The sequence below is a fragment of the Hippocampus guttulatus genome, chromosome 19, assembly GCF_054856545.1.
Source record: "Hippocampus guttulatus isolate MCC_2025c chromosome 19, RoL_Hgut_1.0, whole genome shotgun sequence".
In the NCBI taxonomy this organism is placed as follows: domain Eukaryota; kingdom Metazoa; phylum Chordata; class Actinopteri; order Syngnathiformes; family Syngnathidae; genus Hippocampus; species Hippocampus guttulatus.
Window position 1 is genome coordinate 7,930,599 of NC_141279.1, and position 18,798 is coordinate 7,949,396.

An 18,798-nucleotide genomic window follows, 5' to 3' on the forward strand; every position below is an offset into this window, starting at 1 on the left:
GTATAAACTGTTCGCAGACACCCCCCAATTATGTATTTTTCCTGTTCTTTTGTGGAAACCATTTACTAACAGGATTTTCCCATTTCATATTATTATTATTTTTAATGGCATTCTCACAATTTCCGCTGGGGCCCAGTCCTGACCCCCTATGGGGGACAGTGTACTGATTAGGTGCTAGGGAATGAAGATGATTCACTCATTCCCTACACCCGAATCAATCCCACAGGATTTTCAGCGGACATTTGTGGTCTACTGCGTGTACTCCATAATCACGACCTCGGGATTTGTACAGCGGACATCCAGGGAACTATCTCGCGCACACCAGAAGGAGCGGCACAAAGTGCATTCAGCTGAAGCAAAAAGTGTGACAGAAACTGTTCCATTCATTAAGTTCTGTTACATTATGTCATGAGTGTGTTTACAGAACATCCAACACTCGTTAAAAAACACTTGTGTAAGTGTATTCGCGCGATTCTTCTGCACGCGCCTGCACACACAGACTCGCGTGTTTTATTTTATGAGCTCAGACATCGCGAGTGAACATACTTTAAGAGTTAGCGATGCGGCGCAGTCCAAGACAACACCCTGTCCTCTGAGCCGTGTGCGTGTGTGTAGTGACAAGAAATCCATTGAACTTCCAAGCCGCGCGGTTGCCGCTTGTCATCAGAGAACAAAATGTTTGGCTCTGGCGTGGGCCCACCTGGAGGATTCCAGTAAATGGGGCTCTGCCTTCGCAAGTCACTTTAATGACCCAAATGCATTCTGCCAACCGGGCGCAATTTTTTTTTTTTTTTGCTCCACCGATGACCTCCCGAGTCCAAGAAAAAAAAAAAAGTCCTCAAGTGTGTTGAAGGCCAGTCAAAACACACTCTTCCCGGAAACTCCGCGTGCGCGTGTGCATGCGGCCATCAAATTCCACCAAGCTTGAGTCAGTCGGTAATGATGTCGTTTTGTGTGAGTGTGTGTGTCTGTGTGTGTGTGCGTGTGTGTGTGTGTGTATTAGAGTAACTCGGGGCTCAGAACTTAGCCGCGATCTACTGTCACCTTTCACCTTGATTATCGATTTGATATTTTTCTTGTCTTGTTCATTTTTCAATTCTTCTTTTTCTGGACTGGACGGCGTGGTGGGCGACTGGCTAGCCCGTCTGCCTCACAGTGCAGAGGTGCATTGTTCGATTCCGGCTGCCGGCCTTCCTGTGTGGAGTTAGCATGTTCTCCTCGTGCCCGTGTGGGTTTCTCCGGGTACTCCGGTTTCTTCCCACATTCCAAAATCATGCATGGCAGGTTAACGGAATTGGGTGTTGATTGTTTTAATAATAAATAAACGATTTTAAAAGGAAACTTTAAATCAGCCAACTGAAAGTAAGAAAAACTTGGTCAACGTATTTAACAAACGAAAAGATACTGAGGAGTCCCCGCCGTCCTGGAATTAAATCACTCCTGGTCGACATCCATTTCGTCCTTGCTAGGTCGCTTCCATAGCGACTTATCCCCTACCCCCATCTCCTGGACTTGGACGTCTTCCGAGGCAGGCGGGGGTCCGTCGTGGGGCGCAGTGGAGGATGGTGGGCAAGGGAGCTCCTCACCTAAGTCCAAGTAAAAGGTCGAGGAGGAGACGGCGGGAGAGCTGTCATCCTGCAGGGAAGACAGCAAGAGATGAGGATGAGGACGATGCTGCTGCTGCAGACGATGACGATGACCACGACGATCGAGAAACTCACTGAGCTGGCGGGTCCACGCTGGGCCACGAGAGCGCCGTTGATGGCTTCAATCCAGTTGTCCATTTCCTCTGGAGTGTCCGTCTGACACGCAGCCACGCAGGCAAGCACAACACACATAATAACACAAATATACGTAAGAAGACAAACATGCATGCACACACACACACACACACACGTGGTTCACCTGCAAGTAGAAAGTCCTGGAGGAGGTGATCATCTCGAAGAGGTTGTCCCTCATCATCAGTTCACTGCACAACACAAACACAAGCGTCACATTATTTGCGCGGGTCACTGTCAAGTTGCACAAGTGACAAAAGAAGAGAGATCAAGCTCTTGTAGTCGTTCGATTTTCTATTTGACAGACTTGAGTCCGTAGCGCCCTCTGCTGGTGCTATCGAAAAGTCAAAGGGAAAAAACTGCTCGAGGGTGACAACTGGCGCCATGGAGCATCTTTCAAAGTCTGTTTTGATGCACCTAATGTACACACTTTACCCCCCTCTTAATTCATCACCTTTGTTGACACTGTTGAACTTTGAGGATGTCTTTCAGGAGGATCACACGCAGTGCCCCACTGTCCTGTGAACACACACATGCATGCACAGTAGAAGGCTTTGGATTAACGCACGCACACCCACACGCGCACGCGCAAGGTCGGTCGGTCGGCAACCCACCGAGTCGGACTTGAAGTAGCGGAGGCTGTTTTGATCCAGCATGAAGTAGCGCCGCTTCCATGTCTTCATCTAACAAACACACACGTGCACGTATGGAAATGACAACGTTCAATGCAATGGCATGGGACTGCCGTTTTGCATTGGTTGCTAGCATGAAGCTAAGGGTCCCCCCCCCACCCCACCCCCCCAAAAAAAAATCATTTTGGAGTGTCTCACCACAGCTCCCTGTTTGACACAGAATCCCGCCTTGATGACATCCTGGTCCTGGACTTGGCTGGACAGGAAGTAGGGTCTCCCCGAAGCGCCACGCTCTGCCCTGTTCGGCCCGTCCGCCTGCTCCTGCCACGTAAATGTCCAAATGGGTTTGACGTCTTTCTTATGGACATTACATGACTTGAATTAATTACATAGCAAAAACTCCCGATCCGTGCCAATCATCAGACTTTTTTTGAAGCTGATGGCAAAGTCTGGAATTCGCTCCTGCGTGTGGAGGCATGCGTACGTACGAATCGGGCGCGCATTCCTTTGCGCACGCCCGGACCCGCCCAGCCTCACCTGAGTGGCGGTGACGATGGGGACTCCACCGACGATCTCTGTCTTGTAGCAGACGTGCTTCGAGGCTCCCAGGACTTCCTGAGGTGGATCGGCACCCTCGCTGAGCTTTGGCACCTGCGAGCAACCCGGAAATGTGCCACATTTTGTTGTTGTTTTTTTTAGAAATGACAAATATGAATTTTGAGGGATGAAATACAGCAGTCGTTTTGAACAGAGCAGAGGTCTGTGCTCTGTGACTGCGATGTTTTGCAAAGAGCCATTCATTGAAGGGTTATAATTTGGCATTGATGGTAATTTCGGTTAGCCTATTTATATATTAGCATTAAGCTAGTGGACCTTTTGGGGGGGTTAGGTTCTTTGCGATTGCAAGGCTCACCGTTATCTTAGTGGCGTTGTTGAGAACGGCGATCCACTCCTCCAAGTCTTGTTGGTCATTGGCCTGCAGGTAGAACTTGCGCATCCCAGCGTTTATAACTGCACAGACAGACAACGTGAGAGGGGGGGAGCGAGTCACGTGTTTTGAATTCAATTTGTGTCTGAAGGCACACACACACACACACACACACAAAATAAACAAAACACAAATGCTGAAGACAACTTTGCACCTACAACCTGAAAATTGCCAATGGAAAATGGAAAGTAGGAACAATACACGGATTGTACGTTTGTGTCCTCATTCAATCATAAAGCTTCTCACCAAAGCAGAAGTCCATCTTCGGCCTCAGTTTGGCGCCGTTGGTCACCTGTCGGCAAGAAAAAAAAACAAAAACAAACATACACTAGACAGTTCTGGAAGTGGACTCCGCACACAGGAAGCCCAAAGGATGCAGACAGGAAGTCCAAACGTTTCCTGTTTGTCCTTCACGTACGCTCACTTACCTTGGAGATGTAGGAGAGGTTGAGACAGCCGACATGCTGGGCCCCTTCCGGAAGATTCTGTGCGAGGTAATACATGCGGTACAGAGTCATTCTTGTCGTGGGACACACGCGACACACCTGCACACACCTGCGGGTTGTCCATGTACCACACGAGACTGTCCCGCTGCGCGCTAAGGACGAAGTAACGTCTCAGGAACTTCCCGCTGCCCTCCGCCTCCTCGATGTCCAAGAAGCCGCAGATGCGATTGCGTCGGTCCACGTACGGCATGGCCACAACGTCTGCCGGCTCCGCCCGCCACGTGACATCACAGGTACGCCGCCGGGCAGCCAATCACACGTCGCTGACAACTCACTGGGACTGCCAGATGAGCGCCGGTCAACGTCCGGTCACGTCCAAACAGGGAACTGACAGGACGGAAAATGTACGGTGTGGTTTTGAGACGCAACAATTATAGATTAATCGATATTAATCGACTATTTTGATCAGGATTTGGAGACTTTTTTTATAATTAAAACTGGTTTAAACCCTCTGATTTTAGTCTCTCAACAGTAAACATTGTCTGATTTCTCCCACGACACCAGCAAATAAGACATTTGTATTATTTTACTGTGGAAAACAATTGCAATTTTTGCCGATTTAAAACAGATGTTAGAGACCAAACCAGTGATTGAATGAGAATCAATTCACGTGTGTGTGTGTTTTCTGCACTGACAATTTGCAATCGTGTTCTGTATTTCAAGAAAGGAATGGGGGGGGGGGGTTAACGGATTTACATTTCATCGCCGATTAATCGTATCAGTAATCAACAATGATGTTTTGCCTCAATAGTGAGCAAAATTGTTCTACTAATCCTGTGCAGAAACTTCGAGCAGTATTGGGGGGAAAACTTGACCGGTTATAGCCACAGGTGTCAAACTTCGGTCCTCGAGGGCCACTATACTGTTTGTTTGAGGGTGTTTCCCTGTTTTCACATGATCACAATAGTTAGCAGGCTCCTGAAGAGCTTGCTGATGTGCTGATCATTTGAATCAGGGAAACACGACAAACATGCTAGACCGCCGTTGGACAAGTCCGCTGAATTGTCTTACGAGTGAGGACAATGAGCGTAATAAAAGCGGAATAAAAGTTCAACATGCATTCCGTACCTGATCAAGCGTTGGTGTCTTCAAAACAAACAAAAATAAATAAAAAAAGATGTGAACAACAAATTTGTCGGCCGATGGACGTTGAGCCAAGAAAGCGTCCGAGATTCGTGCGACTTACACAATTGTACTTAGTTCGAGTTGACTTCGTCGGTTCGAATGCTGAACAGGTAGCTCAGTTGCGTGAAAGGCAGACACGCAGAGGAAGATTTAAATGACGCGTTGAGAGCCGAAAGGTACGGCGACAGCGCTGCCATATTGAATGTGGCGCGATTTGAGGCCAGAGACGCTGCTTGGTGCTGCAGTGCGCCTTTCCGGTTCCACTCAACGTCACATCTCACCAGACGTGATAATGACGTCAGGGGCGTAAGTCACACGGGTTCACGTGCCCATTACATCAAAATTGCTCTCGCTCACTCTGCTCGGACTCGGCAAATCCCAGCTCCTGTGGAACCCGAACTTGTCATAATTCTATCCAGCGCTGAAGATGCGAGTAACAGGATGGCTTATTGGGCAGGCACTGCTCACATTTGGCGCGTGGACAGCTTCTGGTGAGTTCAGACTCATTTGGCATTTCTTTTTCTTTCTTGTATTTATTTAATTGGATTTCAAATTTCATTTCAGTTCAATTTGTGGGCAACTTAATTTTGTCAAATTGAGGGGCTTCCAATCATGGGACGGGGAGGAATTCATTTCAACATTTCACTGCTGATAAAAGATAGAAAGGATTTTTGGGGGGGAGGGGGCTTTGAAGAGTTTCCTGGAGCAGACTGCTTTGTGCGCTATCACTTCAAAGCGTCACCTACATGTCCTTCAACTTGTTCTCTTTATGCTTTGTCATCACGTCAGTTGCACAAAAAAACCCAGTGGCAGTTGCTGCCGTACAACTATGTTTAACAATAAAGAAAGAATTTGGCGTCTTTGAGGAGAAGGCGTCTATTTGGATATATTGGAAATGCACAAGTTGCACTGCTTAATGAAAAGGAGTGACTGTGAAGTGAATAAACAGAACTCAAAAGCAACTGCAGCGATGATCGAGTTGAGCCCACTCACACCAACGCTACTCATTTTGGACACCTTTTTTCTCGGAGTGTTTATTACCGCCTTTAGATTCCTACTGTGACCATGGCGACGTGCTGTACGGCAGTTTTTGTTATTACTTTGGATCATGGACTGCATCGTGGAAGGATGCTGAGGATTACTGCTTCAATGTATGGAAAGGTCACTTGGCCAGCTTCCACTCAATTGAGGAGGTCAACTTCTTGAAAGGTGAGCACCAAGATTAAGGGCCCTATTTTCATGGCCGCCACATGTCTCGTGCAGAACATATTCTCAAATGTGCAGATTGGTTGAGTTTTCTTTCTTTTGGTATTTTCGTAGTTGGGGGCATTTAGAAAGAAAGTGTAATCGAAAACGCCTTAGTCCGTCGACGCAAGCCGGGCTGCCGAAATCCCAAAGACGATAAGCTAGACTTGACATGGCATGAAAATGGCGTGCACCTATCTACGAAAATAGAGCGTTGCTTAAGTGCCGCGTGGGCATTCCTGACTATGATCCCACAATGCTGCTTGCTGCACAACATCCACAAGGTTGCCTGCCGGTCTTGCACTTAAGCTCATGTCCTCCTTTCCTGAAGCTTGCGCAAAGGGGTATTGGATCTGGGCGGGATTCAGGAGGACTAATGGATACAATTCATTGTTCACTGATGGAACACCTTCAGTAAGTGAAATCTTTGCAAAAAGTCTGAATAAAATTGTCATCTGACCATATTTCTGAACAATATAAGATCCCCAAATGGTTGAAATGAGGGCGTGGGGGGGGGGGGGGGGATCACAAAGTGCCCCAGACCTCACTAATGGGGAAAATGTTCTTTAAATGGTGAGAAACGAGAGAAAGACATCCTCCCTAAAGAGACCTTTCCAATCTGATCAACAGGACTACCTCCCGTGGGGCGAAAACCAGCCGCGCGCGTGGGAGGACGCCAGCTGCGTTCGCATCGGATCGGATGGCCGTTTATATTACTACCTGTGCCACATCGACATACGGTTCATCTGTAAAAAAGGTCCACAATTCATGACGGTTTACTTCGTATGTCACCAAATAGCTGATGTCAGTTAACCCACAGTGCTTAATTTCCCGTTACCATAATCGAGCGCACGCACGCAAAAGGAAAACCCAGAGAAGCCTTATTCGTGACGTAAGGGTCGATCTGCTCTCATGTGTGACACGTACCGCGTCCGTCCTTGCAGCCGCGAACCGCGGGTCCAATCCTCTCAAGCTATCGGAACCGCAATCAGGTGATGTTACGCACGACAGCCGACACGATCTCGTCTGACGCGCCTCGACGTTGGTGACAAGTGGCGTATCGGTTGCAGTTTGGACCGACGCGTGCGGCTGGTGGGCGCACAACCCCTCCAACGACTACTGCTACCTGCTCATGACCGAGTACAAGATAAGTTGGGACGATGCGAAAGACTACTGCATCCGAAACGGAGGCAACCTGCTCAGCATCACCGACTCCAACGAACAGGACTTTGTGCGAGGTATGCCGACTGGACTTGGTTGCAAATCTGTCTAGTTGATCGCACGCAGAAATGTTGATTCGAGTTTGGGCTCCGGCTGATCCTGAGCCAACCTGACGGTGGTGGAAAATGACTGTCATGTGTAGACTACTTTCAGGTGAGAGTGAATGGGATTTCCCTGTGGATTGGCGGCTACAGCGTCAACGCTGTAGAAAAGTGGATGTGGAGCGACGGATCCAAGTTGCTATACATACGCTGGAGCACAGGTTGGTGTCACCGCTGGCTGATGGATGCTTGCAGGCCACCATGTAGAGAGGCACAGCGCTTGAGATCTCTTCTGGCCTGCTTCCAGGCGAGCCTGAAGACGACAAGCCCGTGCAACGCTGTCTTTCCTGGAACCTTGACAGCGACCGCTGGAAGGAGGACACCTGTGGGAGCGATAGAGGGTTCATCTGCAAGATTAGGTAAAATGAGATGTGGCACCTGCTTGTGCAGGGTGCAGGGGACTGATGGTCTGTCTTTGGTTTTCTTCCGGCAGAACCAAAAGGTCAATGGCGGGGTGAACATAAGTCCCCTCAAATGAATGAGGCGAAAGACAAAATGGCAGATCTGATGGTCAGTGACTTCGTCCACTCAGCTGACATGCTTGGGACTTGTTTGGTACAGCTACTAAGGGCTCAGCAAAAACGCCTTCGTCGTCTCCATGGGGTGTGATTGTCTTGTCTGTTGGAAATTTCTTCCGCAGACATAGTTTACATGTAGCCACACTGTAATCATGAATATGATAACGTATGTATGCAGTGTAACTACGAAGTATGAGTATCATATATCATGCCATTAAAATATACATGAAATAATTACCAGCCTGTGTACTTTTTTGTTCTCGGTGAATCTCATTTGTGTGCAGTCATGTGGAAGGACAATATACGAATGTTGCTGAAGTATTTGAACGCCGCATTGGCGTCGATAGCCATGGTGACGTGCATACAGTGTACAAATACTTCCGGTTACAGTTGTCAGAATAAATGTATCGTCATTTTGCAGACTTGCTACCGCGTGGAATTGAATTATGTTTACATTGCTGGAATTCGCACTTCCATAAATATGTTGATGGGTATTTAAAATGTTTAATAGAACAAACGCCTGGTATCGTATTGGTTTATTTTATCTTCCAAATTCTTGTAGAGTTTGACGGAATTTCCGGTTTACTGTCAAACTTGACCTAAATGGATCCAATGGAATGGAAGGCTTTGATCGCCCAAGCCGGAGGAAACAATTGTATCTGATTTAATTTCTAGGCTGGGCAATTTTGTAAGCCTTCCAGTTTCTGAGTGCGGCCGAGCCGCGTTGGCACCCAAAATTGTTGAGCGTGTGTGGCGTTTGCCATCGAGCACTTTGGCAGCTGCTGCTGCCGGTGTCCGGCCTTGTTTATGCTGCGCTTCGGATCAGCCAAGCAGGCCTTCGGTCCGGTCCGATGCCAGTTTAACGCCTCCGCTGGTTTGTCCCCATCGGCCCATTAGCTCACCAAGTAAGCTCTGAAACATTCTTTTAGCTTTATTTATATGCCTTTATTTTCCCCGGTGTTGTGTGCTTTTCGCGCCGCGGCCCAGAACGACGAAATGGCGTTTATTGTTAGCCGTTAGCTCGCCTCAATGCTAACGCTCAAACGAACAACTTCGGCGTTGGTAAGGATTGTACAAATTGCCGATTTAAGAGCCACCAAATACTCGCACGTCTCCCCCCCCCCCCCCCCCCCCCCAACAAGCACGAGAGGGACCGGGCGCCGTTATTAGCTTTTGGTATGTGGCTAACGTTAGCTTTGTTTGGCCCCACCAATCTGAAAGTTTTTTTTTGTTGTTGTTGTATTTGAGGTGACACAAGTTTCGCTCTGTAAAAACCACCGAAGACGGATTCCATTTTATGCTTTCTCTTCGTGGTGATGATGGACCCACATAGCCCAAAAACACCGCTCATGAATGTTCAAATGATCAAATTAATGGACAACTAATGGCTTAGTCGTTTGGAGACCTTGTTAAGCTTCCATTGGTCCAAATCTTAAGTTCTGTTCTGCCTATCAACAGTAAATCTCCGATTTATTTTTGGGCATTTTCTACACTGTCAAAGAACGGATGTCAATTCAAAATGTTTTTTTGTTCATTGCGGAATTATCAACTGATTATATATATTTATTTTCTACTTAAATACATAACAGACTGATTTTTTTGTTTGTTTTTCAATTAGGGTTCAGTTAGGCACCCACTTTGCTCTCAATCATTTTCTTCCACGATTGCCACCTCCAGTATTGTGGTTGATTTTCAACAAGCTCAGTGAAGAATGACATTTTGAATGCTTGGTCACGCTTTAATCTTCCAATCTTTCTGCTTCCTTAGAAAATATGAGCCAGATCCAACAATGACATCCAGATTTGGTAAAACCTACAGCCGTAAGGGAGGAGAGGGTACGTCCAAGTTTGACGAAGTGCTGTCCACCAAGAGGGGCACTCTGAGCACAAAATGGGGGGACACCACCTACAAGGCCAAGGTGGGCTCCAAGCGTGCTGGCCCTCCAAAGGGCTCTTCGTTCCTGGACACTCACAAGCGAGCTCGACTTGGCGGGGGCGGCTCGGACGACCCGTTTGGCTTCGACAGTGATGAGGAGTCAAAGCCGGTGTCCTCTCGTGGCGGTGGCAAGTCATCACCTGCCAAGATGGCCTCAGCGGAAGCCCCAATGGTGGAAAAAGTGGTACTCAGCCCGGACCCCAGAAACTGGTCTAGCTGCCACGAAGGACTCCACGGCTCAGTGCAGGGGATGTCACGGCCGGGTGGGACGGAGCGTTGTGGCCCCTTCTTCAACAGCGGCCATGCCAGCAAAGGTAATTAGTTAGGCCCAAAGGGTTCTTTAAACGACCGCACAGACGTCACTGTGGAACATGCCGTGCGCAATTTGCGTTTTTACCTGCGAGCAGCCCACATGCCTTGTTTTGAAAAATTTGCAGACATGTCACAGACTTGCCGCGTGGCACAATGCGTCGGTCATGTGATGCAACGGGGGCTGTTTTGCCCGCGCATACGCGGGGGTATAAAGTGGCCGTAACCCATCATGGGCCCTCTGTTGATCATTGTTTTTCAAAGATAATCAGTGCTCCGATTGACTTCGGTCTATTTTACGCGGCACCAGGCATACCCGAGAGCTCCTCGCCGTCTTGGGAGAAGCAGCACAGCTACGCGTGGTACCAAAACGCCTCGGAGAGCGACCGCAAGCCTTTGGCGCAGACAGCCACCTTGAAGACCTCCGCCAAGGCCGAGTCCACCTACAGCTCCTGGGACGCCCTGATGGGCTTCCGACCGCCTTCGCCCAGTCAGGAGCTGCGCGCCCCAGCGCTCTCTTGGACTTCGGCGGTCGCGGGGGACAAGCTGCCTTCGCCGCCTCGCCTGCAGAGCCCCGTGGAGAGCCGGGACCCAGATGGCGACTTTGGCTTCGAGACGGCCGACTACTGCCAAACGACGTCGTCTCCTTCGGCCCACGTGCGGAACTCAAAATGTCGGACGTACCGCAGGCCCGGCAAGCGGAACGCCTCCAAAGCTCCGGATTGTGGCGATACGGCGCGGGGTCCGCTCACGCCGGCGTCTGGTGGCGCAGGCGCAACGGAGGTGACTCGGAGCAGCAGGACGAGGGATTACACCGTGCTGCACCCTTCCTCTGCCTCCATGTATAACGTCACCAATCAGGCGGGCGGCGTGAAGGAGTTTACCAGTGAAGCCGCTCCCGCTAGCGATAAGAGCGCTGCTGGCTTCAGCGGTGCCGCCGAGCAGCTCGCTGCTACGCGGCAGCGAAAGAGGACCGAGCAACAGCACAGCAGGTAGAGACGGCCCACGGCTAGAATGTGATGGTTTTTGCATGTTATTTAATATATATATATATATATATATATATATATATATAATTTAGATTAAAAAAAATAATCCATCATACAATTCAGGGAAAATAAGTCATTTTATTTTCTATAGAAACTTTTCCTTAAAATTGGCAAATAAATATCAATTTACTTGTTTACTTGATTCATTCTTAATCCTTAAACTAAAAAAGTACAAAAGTTAATAAAAGCAATCGTTTGTATTCATTCAACATTGTTTTTTGATGGGTCAATTAATTTAATACAATTTTAAAGACAAACAAAAGTGTGCACACCCTGTTGGAGCCCATGAGAAGAATGTCAAATCAGGAAAATGTCCTACAAGTCATTCTGTGACCTGGACGACATATATTTTCTCTGCTCTTTAGTCAGAACCAGTCCAGATCGAAGAAGGGAACCAAAACGGACCTGTTCGGCTTCGACGAAGTTGACGCCTGCCAAGAAAACGACAATGACGGCTCGTCCAAATACAAAATGAAATACTTTGGTTTCGACGACATGAGCGACAGCGAGGCAGTTGGAGGCGGCGACGACGACGGCGGCGGACGCAGGATGAAAGTGAGAGCGCGCTTCAAGGCGGTTGCCGAGGAAACGCCGCCAGCTGCCTTGGAGGACTCGCACGACGAGCCCGTCAGGAACTGCCGCGCCCTTGAGGGACGCGCCACCGGGTGGAGCCAAAACTACTTGCACAGGCAGGACGGCAGCTTACAAGCAGGTCAGACAAAGTCCCGCGCTGCGAATCATTTCCGGGAAAAAAACGAGCTGCATATAAAAGGTCTGCACAAAACTGCCATTTTTTTTTGGATTAAAAAAAAAAAAGACACACACAAAGTTGATCGATTTCAACCCCACTCTCATCCGTTTTTGTGATGATACCGAGGCAAGCGCCATTGCGTGAATATTGCAAGACGAGTGGCCCCGTTGTGAGTTCTATCTTTAGTGCGGCGCAGGCGGCCGGCGTTTGAACACTACGTGATATCTTCCTCCCACTTCCTTTCTTTTCACCTGAATTGACGCCGCCAGAGTCAGCCGGACAGCTCCTGGATAGCCTCCCCGCAGACGTGTTGAGCTTCTCCGAGGACGATCTGCGGGTGGTGGCCTCCGGCCCCAGGAGGCCCCCCCAGGGCAAGCCGGTCAGCAAGAACCACGACACCCACCGGAGGATCTTCAGTGCACAGAAGAAGGTGGGGGGGGGGGGGTCCCGAAAAGTTGCGTCACCGCCTCATGACTCAAATGATCACGGTGATCGGTACGACCACAATTGCTCTTGGATAAATGACAGCTATCTGCCCCCGAAAAACACGACCAAGCAGATGTAGAACATCAGCAAGCCTTTCTCCGTGAACATCATCAATTGTAAGGTTGCAACGAAGCGTTATTTTCATAATCGGTTTTCCACGGACTTCTTCTTGTTGCATGCAGCACGTTGACGGTCCAGCGCAGCTCATCGGCACGCCGCGCCTTTTATCTCCGTTTATTAACCCTGCCGCGCACCCCCCCTGATATTCACTCACTCTCTTTTTGTCTCTCATGACGAGTGACAGCTACCGAGTGCGCGTTTGGCACCGACACGCACAGATGGCAGCCAAAAGCAAAGAAAGGTTGCTGGCGGGTGGGGGGGGGGGTCTTATTTTGGGGGTCACGAATCGCAATGGGCTCAAATCAAGCTGAGTGGATTTTTTTTTTTTTTTTTTTTTGGCTTTGCGTTCGCCGCCGCGGGCGTTTAAATTCCAAACGCGGCCATTGACTTCCTCAGACGAAAACGGAACAAAAGCACTCCGTTTGAATGTACTTAATAAGAACATACAGTAACGACCGCATTCGACGGATTGAAAAAGAATTCCACCGCTCTTGTCACACTGCATCAATGACGTGCCGTTTGTTCTGGTTTATCCACCGTGGCCACCTGGGGGCAGTATGACATGGACGGAGGTACTGTTCGTCGCGGGGTTGTTACGAATCCCACTTGGAGTTGTCGGCACTCCTCGCCTTTGCGGCTGTCAGACATTTTTTCATCAAGTTGCGTGTCCTGCGTGCAACACAAGTGGGATTCACAATAAGGTTTCAACTCCTCTTAGGTCATCAGTACAGCATTTTATACGGCATATTAGTTGCTCTAGCCAGAGGCTCAAGAATATCCGCTCATGTGTGTATCTTGCGTATGTTTGTGCGTCGTAGTCACCAACCAAAGCAGTGTACAACGCCCGCCACTGGACGCTGGAGAGCAAAGAGGAGCCCATTCCGTCCTTCATGTGCCGCCCGCCGGCGACTCCCGTAAGACGCCGACCCGCACGTGCTCTTTTCATCGTCTCCTACCGCCGGCCAATGACATCTCGCCGTTGCGCAGGCGCCGCAGCTGTCGGGAGGACCGTCGACCGACGTGGCGTCGGACGCGCAGAAGGACAACGGCGTCTTCAAAGCGCCGCCTCCTCCTCCCAAGGTCACCAAGTGTGTGCACGTCCCCAGTGACCCCTACCAGGACACCGTCACCACCCTCAAGTGTCGCAAAGAGCACAAGGAGGTACGCGCACTTCTGCGTGTGTGTGTGTGTGAGTGAGTGTACGTGTGTGTGTATTCCTGGTAACTCTTTCCTTCTTGCCTTTCGTCAGCTCTACACGGTGGTCCAGCACGTGAAGCACTTCAACGACGTAGTGGAGTTTGGCGAGAACCAGGAGTTCACCGACGACTTTGAGTACCTGGCTGCCGGCCTGAAGAGCGGACAGCCGCTCAACACGCGCTGCCTCAGGTAGGATGACGGCGAGGCAAAGGTGGTTGCTTCCCTTTAGGTTCACGCGGCCTGTGCGTGTGCGTCCGCAGCGTGATCAGTCTGGCGGCGCGCTGCGCCATGCCCAGCTTCAGGATGCACCTGAGGGCACGAGGGAAGGTGGCGCAGGTCTTCAAAACGCTCAACGACGCCCCCCAGCACCATGTAAGTGGCTTCGGCGGCGGGGTTGCCTTCCTTTCCCGCTGCAAAATGGTGAAAAGCTGATGAAACGCAAGACCATTTTGCTTTGTTGGACACTATGGCGTTTTTTTTGAAGGATGATATTTCAAATGGGAATTTTTTGTTTGTTTGTTTGTTTTCCCGACTGGCTTTTGCGGCTGTCCTGTGTCGGGCAGAACCTGGCCATGTGCACCGCCTCCCTCATGTACATCCTCAGCCGCGACCGGCTCAACATGGACCTGGACCGCTCCTGCTTGGACCTGATGATCCGGCTGCTGGAGCTGGAGCTGGACCAGGACCACGGCGGCTGCGACCCGGCGTCCCAGCTGAGCGCCAGGGAGATCTGCAAGATGAAGGAGAAGATCCGCAAGCTCTGCGACACGGTGCACAACAAGCACCTGGACTTGCAGAACATCACGGTGCCACGCACGCACGCACGCATGCGCGTCACGTTAATTGACGGGGCCAGCGTGTGACCTTGCGACCCCCACCCTTTTTGTTCGTACCCCTGCCTTCCCCGCAGACGGGTCACCTGGCCATGGAGACGCTTCTGTCGCTGACGTCCAAGCGGGCGGGCGACTGGTTCAAGGAGGAGCTGCGGCTCCTGGGAGGCCTGGACCACATCGTGGATAAAGGTTACACCTCAGAAACCTCTCAGTGTGCGCGCGCGCGTGTGTTGTCTGTCACCATCTGCGTGTATCTGTCGTTTGGTTCGCCGTGTCTGCGAGCCAACAAGCGTGCGTGTGCGTGCGACACTAACGAAGTGCGTGTGGCACCCCAGTGAAGGAGTGTGTGGACAACCTGAAAGCGGAGGACGACAAGGAGAAGCTGGTGTCGTCCTTGTGGGGAGCCGAGAGATGTCTACGCGTGCTGGATAGCGTAAGCGTGGCAGCCATCTTGGCACGTTACGTAACGTGGTGCATCGACCGCATCGTAAATGTGCTCGCGCATGCGTGCTTGTGTGTTTTTTTTTTAGGTGACGGTGCACAATGCAGAGAATCAGAGCTACTTGATCGCCTACAAAGACTCGTCGCTCATTGTGTCCTGTGCCAAGTCAGTAGACAAATAACCGGAGTGTGTGTGTGTGTGTGTGTGCGTGCGTGCATTTCACATGCGCGAACAGCACAAGCTGCCACCGGCACCACTCAAACAACACGCGTCTTGTTTTCAGTTCTTTCAAGAGATTGTCCTCATATTTTATATTGCGTTGCATTAACGCCCCACTCGCCGTCTCACGTCCTCCCCGCTTTTGCCCCGTGAGTGACATGACCTTTGAACCGCCAGTTCTGCAGGCCGCCCGAGGATGAGGAGCAGGACGAAGAGTTTGAACGCACCCACAAAGAGCCGCAGTGTCAAGAGGCTGACGCGGGCCCGCGCGTCTGCTCTGCCGGCCCTTCAGCTGCCTGCTCCCTTAATGCCATTAACCCGCACAACGCGCACGCACACAAACCGGCAGTGTTTCCTAATTCCTTAACTTGATTTCACGTCGGCTTCCTCCCTCCCTCCCTCATTGTCGTATTTGCTACACTCACGACATGTCCAGCTGTCACTCAACCCCTCTGCCGACACCGCACAGCCACCATCCGCGACGTGCGCGTCCATGTGGTTTTAAAGCCGCACACATTCAAAGTCGGTGACAACCCAGAGTGGACAAAAACAAGCACCTGCGCCTCCGATGCCGCGAAATCGCTGTTGTGGTTGTTTAATAATAATGCACGGTCCAATTTTTAACGCCTCGCTCGAATCATCGACCCACCCCACAGGGCACTGCGGCGCTGCGAAGAGATGATCCGGCGCTACAGCAGGGAGGTCGTCGGCGGCACCCAGCTGAGCGCGGACGGCGGCTCGGTGGTGGCCAAAGCGGTGGAGAACTGCATGAGGGCCATCATTTGCGTCCTGCTCAACTTGACGCACGACAACGGTCAGCGCATGCACAGGCACGTACATGCACAGGCGCGGAGTTGCGGCGCGTCGTCAGCGTTTGCGTGCGTGTGTGTGTGTGTGTGCGTGCAGAGTGGGGCAGCACCAAGACGGGCGAGCAGGACGACTTGATTGGGACGGCGCTCAACTGCGTTCTCAGAGTTCCACAATACTTCCCGCAGGAGAAGAGGTTCGACATCCGCGTCCTGGTGAGCACGGCGCGTGTGTGTCATTGAATTTGTTGGTGTGCATGTGTGTGGCTGCGCCGATCAAATATCAATGTGTGTGTGTGTGTGTGTGTGTGTGTGTGTGTGTTGTAGGGCCTGGGCCTGCTGATCAACCTTGTGGAGTACAGTGCCAGGAACCGCTACTGCCTGATGGAAATGGAGACGGAGGGAGGTCAGGGTCCCTGCGACTCCACCGTGCTTCTCCTGCCTCCGCACCAGCCCGACATCGTCAGCGCCGGCGGTCCGCTCGGCGCCGTAGCGGCGCTCGTGCAGGTACGTGTGGTTGCCCCCACCCCCATAAACCCCGCCCCGCCCCCCGAACCACTAACCCGCCGTCCCCGTCCGTCCTCAGCTGTTCCTCCAGCGAGAGCGAGCGGCCGTCCAAGCCGAGGCGCAGACCGACGACCTCATCAAAGAGCCGGCCAAGCCGGCGGACAAGAGCGGCGAGTGGCAGGAGACGGGCGGCGAGATCCAATGGGTGGCCAACGACAACCACTGCGACGACGCCCAGGAGAAGGACGACAAGGATGAGAAGAAGGAGGAAGAAGACCGCGAGCTGGACCTCAACAAAGGTGAGCTACCGGCCGGCTAAAGACGACATGCCGGAATTTACAAGAAAGCAACGAGCTAAAAGATAAAAATGCAACAGGCAGGCACGCGCGCGTGAACTTTTGTAGGATGACGAGGGATTTACAGATGGAGGGCTGATATTAAAAAGCAAATGCCACGCCGAGTATTTTTCCCGAGCGACAAGTGGGCCATGAGCTTAACTGCCCGAGCCCGGACGCAAGCGTCCCCAAAAAAAAAAAAAAAAAAAAAGGCGCCAGCGAAAAGCTGAATGCCACAAGCCGGGGTCTCAAAACTGCATGCGTGCGCCTCTTCAGCTCTGCAGCACGCGGGCAAGCACATGGAGGACAGCATCGTGGCGTCGTACACGGCTCTGCTGCTGGGTTGCCTCTGCCAAGGAAGCCCCGTGAGTCGCATCCACCTTGCCGACAGCCCACTGCACGGTGCAAACCCCCGACGCTAACGCTTCGGCCCGGTGTGTGTGTGTGTGTGTGTGTTAGATGAATGTGACTACTGTGCGAGAGAACTTGCCTCAGGGGGATTTCTCCGTCATGACGGAGATGCTCAAGAAGTTCCTCAACTTCATGAACCTCACAGTGAGTCAGTCGCATGCCGCAACTGCTTCTAGTCCTTCTCCTCTTCTTCCTCCTTTCCTTTCTCGGGCTCAAATTTGGGCCAAATAATTGTGTGTGTCTTGGGAACGTGTCAGTTTTGAGTGGCGCGTGTGAGAGAGTGTAACTCTTTTTGTCTCCGCAGTGTGACGTCGGCACCGCAGGACAGAAATCCATTGCCAGAGTCATCGACTATCTGGAGCACTGCTAGATGCACGCACGCACGCACACACACACACACACACACACACACACACACACACACAAGCGGTCCACCTCCAGTCAGTATTTTCACTCCTGTGCCGTATTTGGTGCTTCCGGTTCTGACTCCTTAATCAAGCTACTGTTTTATTATTTTTTAAAAAAAATTGTTATTTTTTGAAATACATTTTATTTATTTAAATTTTTTTTTTTTTAACTTTAAAGCCACAAACTCGTCCTTGGGCGCCTCCTCGTTCGTTAAGTTGGAAGTTTGACGCGTGGAGAAGAGCCCCAAATGGTTTCCGTTCGGTTTGCGTCGTCTCCTTCATCCACGCGTCTCGATCCTCCGTTTTTGCCCTTGAACGAGTGAGTCTCACGTACCTCTCGCCAGGTCACTTCAACATTGTTTTTTTTTTTTTAATTAAAGCATTTTTTTAATGGCGCACGTACAACTTGAAACACATTCTTGCCGCTTATCGCGAGGAGGTGTCCCTTTAACAGCTTTAAAGGGTCTTTTCTCACAGTAACATTTGGTTTCGATAACCTCAGGATTGTTGCTTTCATTTTTAAAATGACACACACACGCACACACACAAACGTTTACAAGAGCTTTATAGAGGAGTGCGGAGGATGTTGGTGTACATAGTTTGTTCATAGGTTGCCAGAGGAGCAGTGCATGATGGGAAGCGGGTGGGTTGGGCCGTGCGGAGAGAGGCCTGGACTACTTTGGAGAATTTTTTTTACAGACTTTTTTTGGGTGGGTGGGTGTCCTCCTCCTGCGTGTTGGAAAGTTCTTAACACGGCGACTGCGTTTGTACCGGTCTTTGCTTACGTGTACATACTTGGAGAAGAATAAAAATTGTTACTTTCAGTACCTCCCGCTGGTTTTCCTTTTTGTCGGTTGAAAAAGGAGTTGTTGTTTGC

The 18,798-nt window shown here is 50.7% G+C and overlaps 3 protein-coding genes across 4 annotated transcripts; 2 read left to right on the plus strand and 1 right to left on the minus strand.

Moving 5' to 3' along the window:
- Positions 1–1,294: 1,294 nt before the first annotated feature.
- LOC147190052 (pleckstrin homology domain-containing family A member 1-like) lies at positions 1,295–5,214 on the minus strand. Of its 2 annotated transcripts, XM_086099499.1 has the most exons (13): positions 5,091–5,162; positions 4,973–4,990; positions 3,954–4,231; positions 3,827–3,883; positions 3,645–3,690; positions 3,324–3,421; positions 2,948–3,061; positions 2,609–2,731; positions 2,393–2,461; positions 2,233–2,297; positions 1,906–1,969; positions 1,722–1,802; positions 1,295–1,635 (listed from the first exon to the last, which is right to left on the minus strand). In XM_086099499.1, exons 3-13 carry the CDS (start codon positions 4,092–4,094, stop codon positions 1,435–1,437), a joined length of 1,059 nt encoding a protein of 352 aa, XP_085955625.1. In that variant the 5' UTR covers positions 4,095–4,231; positions 4,973–4,990; positions 5,091–5,162; the 3' UTR covers positions 1,295–1,434. The 2 variants fall into 2 exon arrangements, with proteins under 2 accessions (XP_085955625.1, XP_085955624.1); XM_086099498.1 differs by having other exon boundaries at positions 4,973–5,214.
- A 162-nt stretch (positions 5,215–5,376) lies between these two features.
- On the plus strand, positions 5,377–8,309 carry LOC147190053 (C-type mannose receptor 2-like). The gene is made up of 9 exons (XM_086138872.1): positions 5,377–5,520; positions 6,080–6,238; positions 6,606–6,688; positions 6,905–7,031; positions 7,219–7,266; positions 7,345–7,512; positions 7,638–7,757; positions 7,844–7,955; positions 8,030–8,309. The coding sequence occupies exons 1-9, from the start codon at positions 5,457–5,459 to the stop codon at positions 8,052–8,054; spliced, it is 906 nt and encodes a 301-aa protein (XP_085994998.1). The 5' UTR covers positions 5,377–5,456; the 3' UTR covers positions 8,055–8,309.
- A 404-nt stretch (positions 8,310–8,713) lies between these two features.
- Positions 8,714–18,748, plus strand: LOC147190054 (wings apart-like protein homolog). The gene is made up of 20 exons (XM_086138830.1): positions 8,714–9,019; positions 9,882–10,363; positions 10,669–11,350; positions 11,773–12,119; positions 12,428–12,588; positions 13,583–13,678; positions 13,752–13,925; positions 14,014–14,150; positions 14,222–14,333; positions 14,525–14,767; positions 14,872–14,983; positions 15,130–15,227; positions 15,325–15,401; positions 16,112–16,269; positions 16,362–16,477; positions 16,589–16,768; positions 16,848–17,067; positions 17,380–17,468; positions 17,563–17,658; positions 17,819–18,748. The coding sequence occupies exons 2-20, from the start codon at positions 9,904–9,906 to the stop codon at positions 17,882–17,884; spliced, it is 3,624 nt and encodes a 1,207-aa protein (XP_085994956.1). The 5' UTR covers positions 8,714–9,019; positions 9,882–9,903; the 3' UTR covers positions 17,885–18,748.
- The last annotated feature ends 50 nt before the right edge of the window (positions 18,749–18,798 follow it).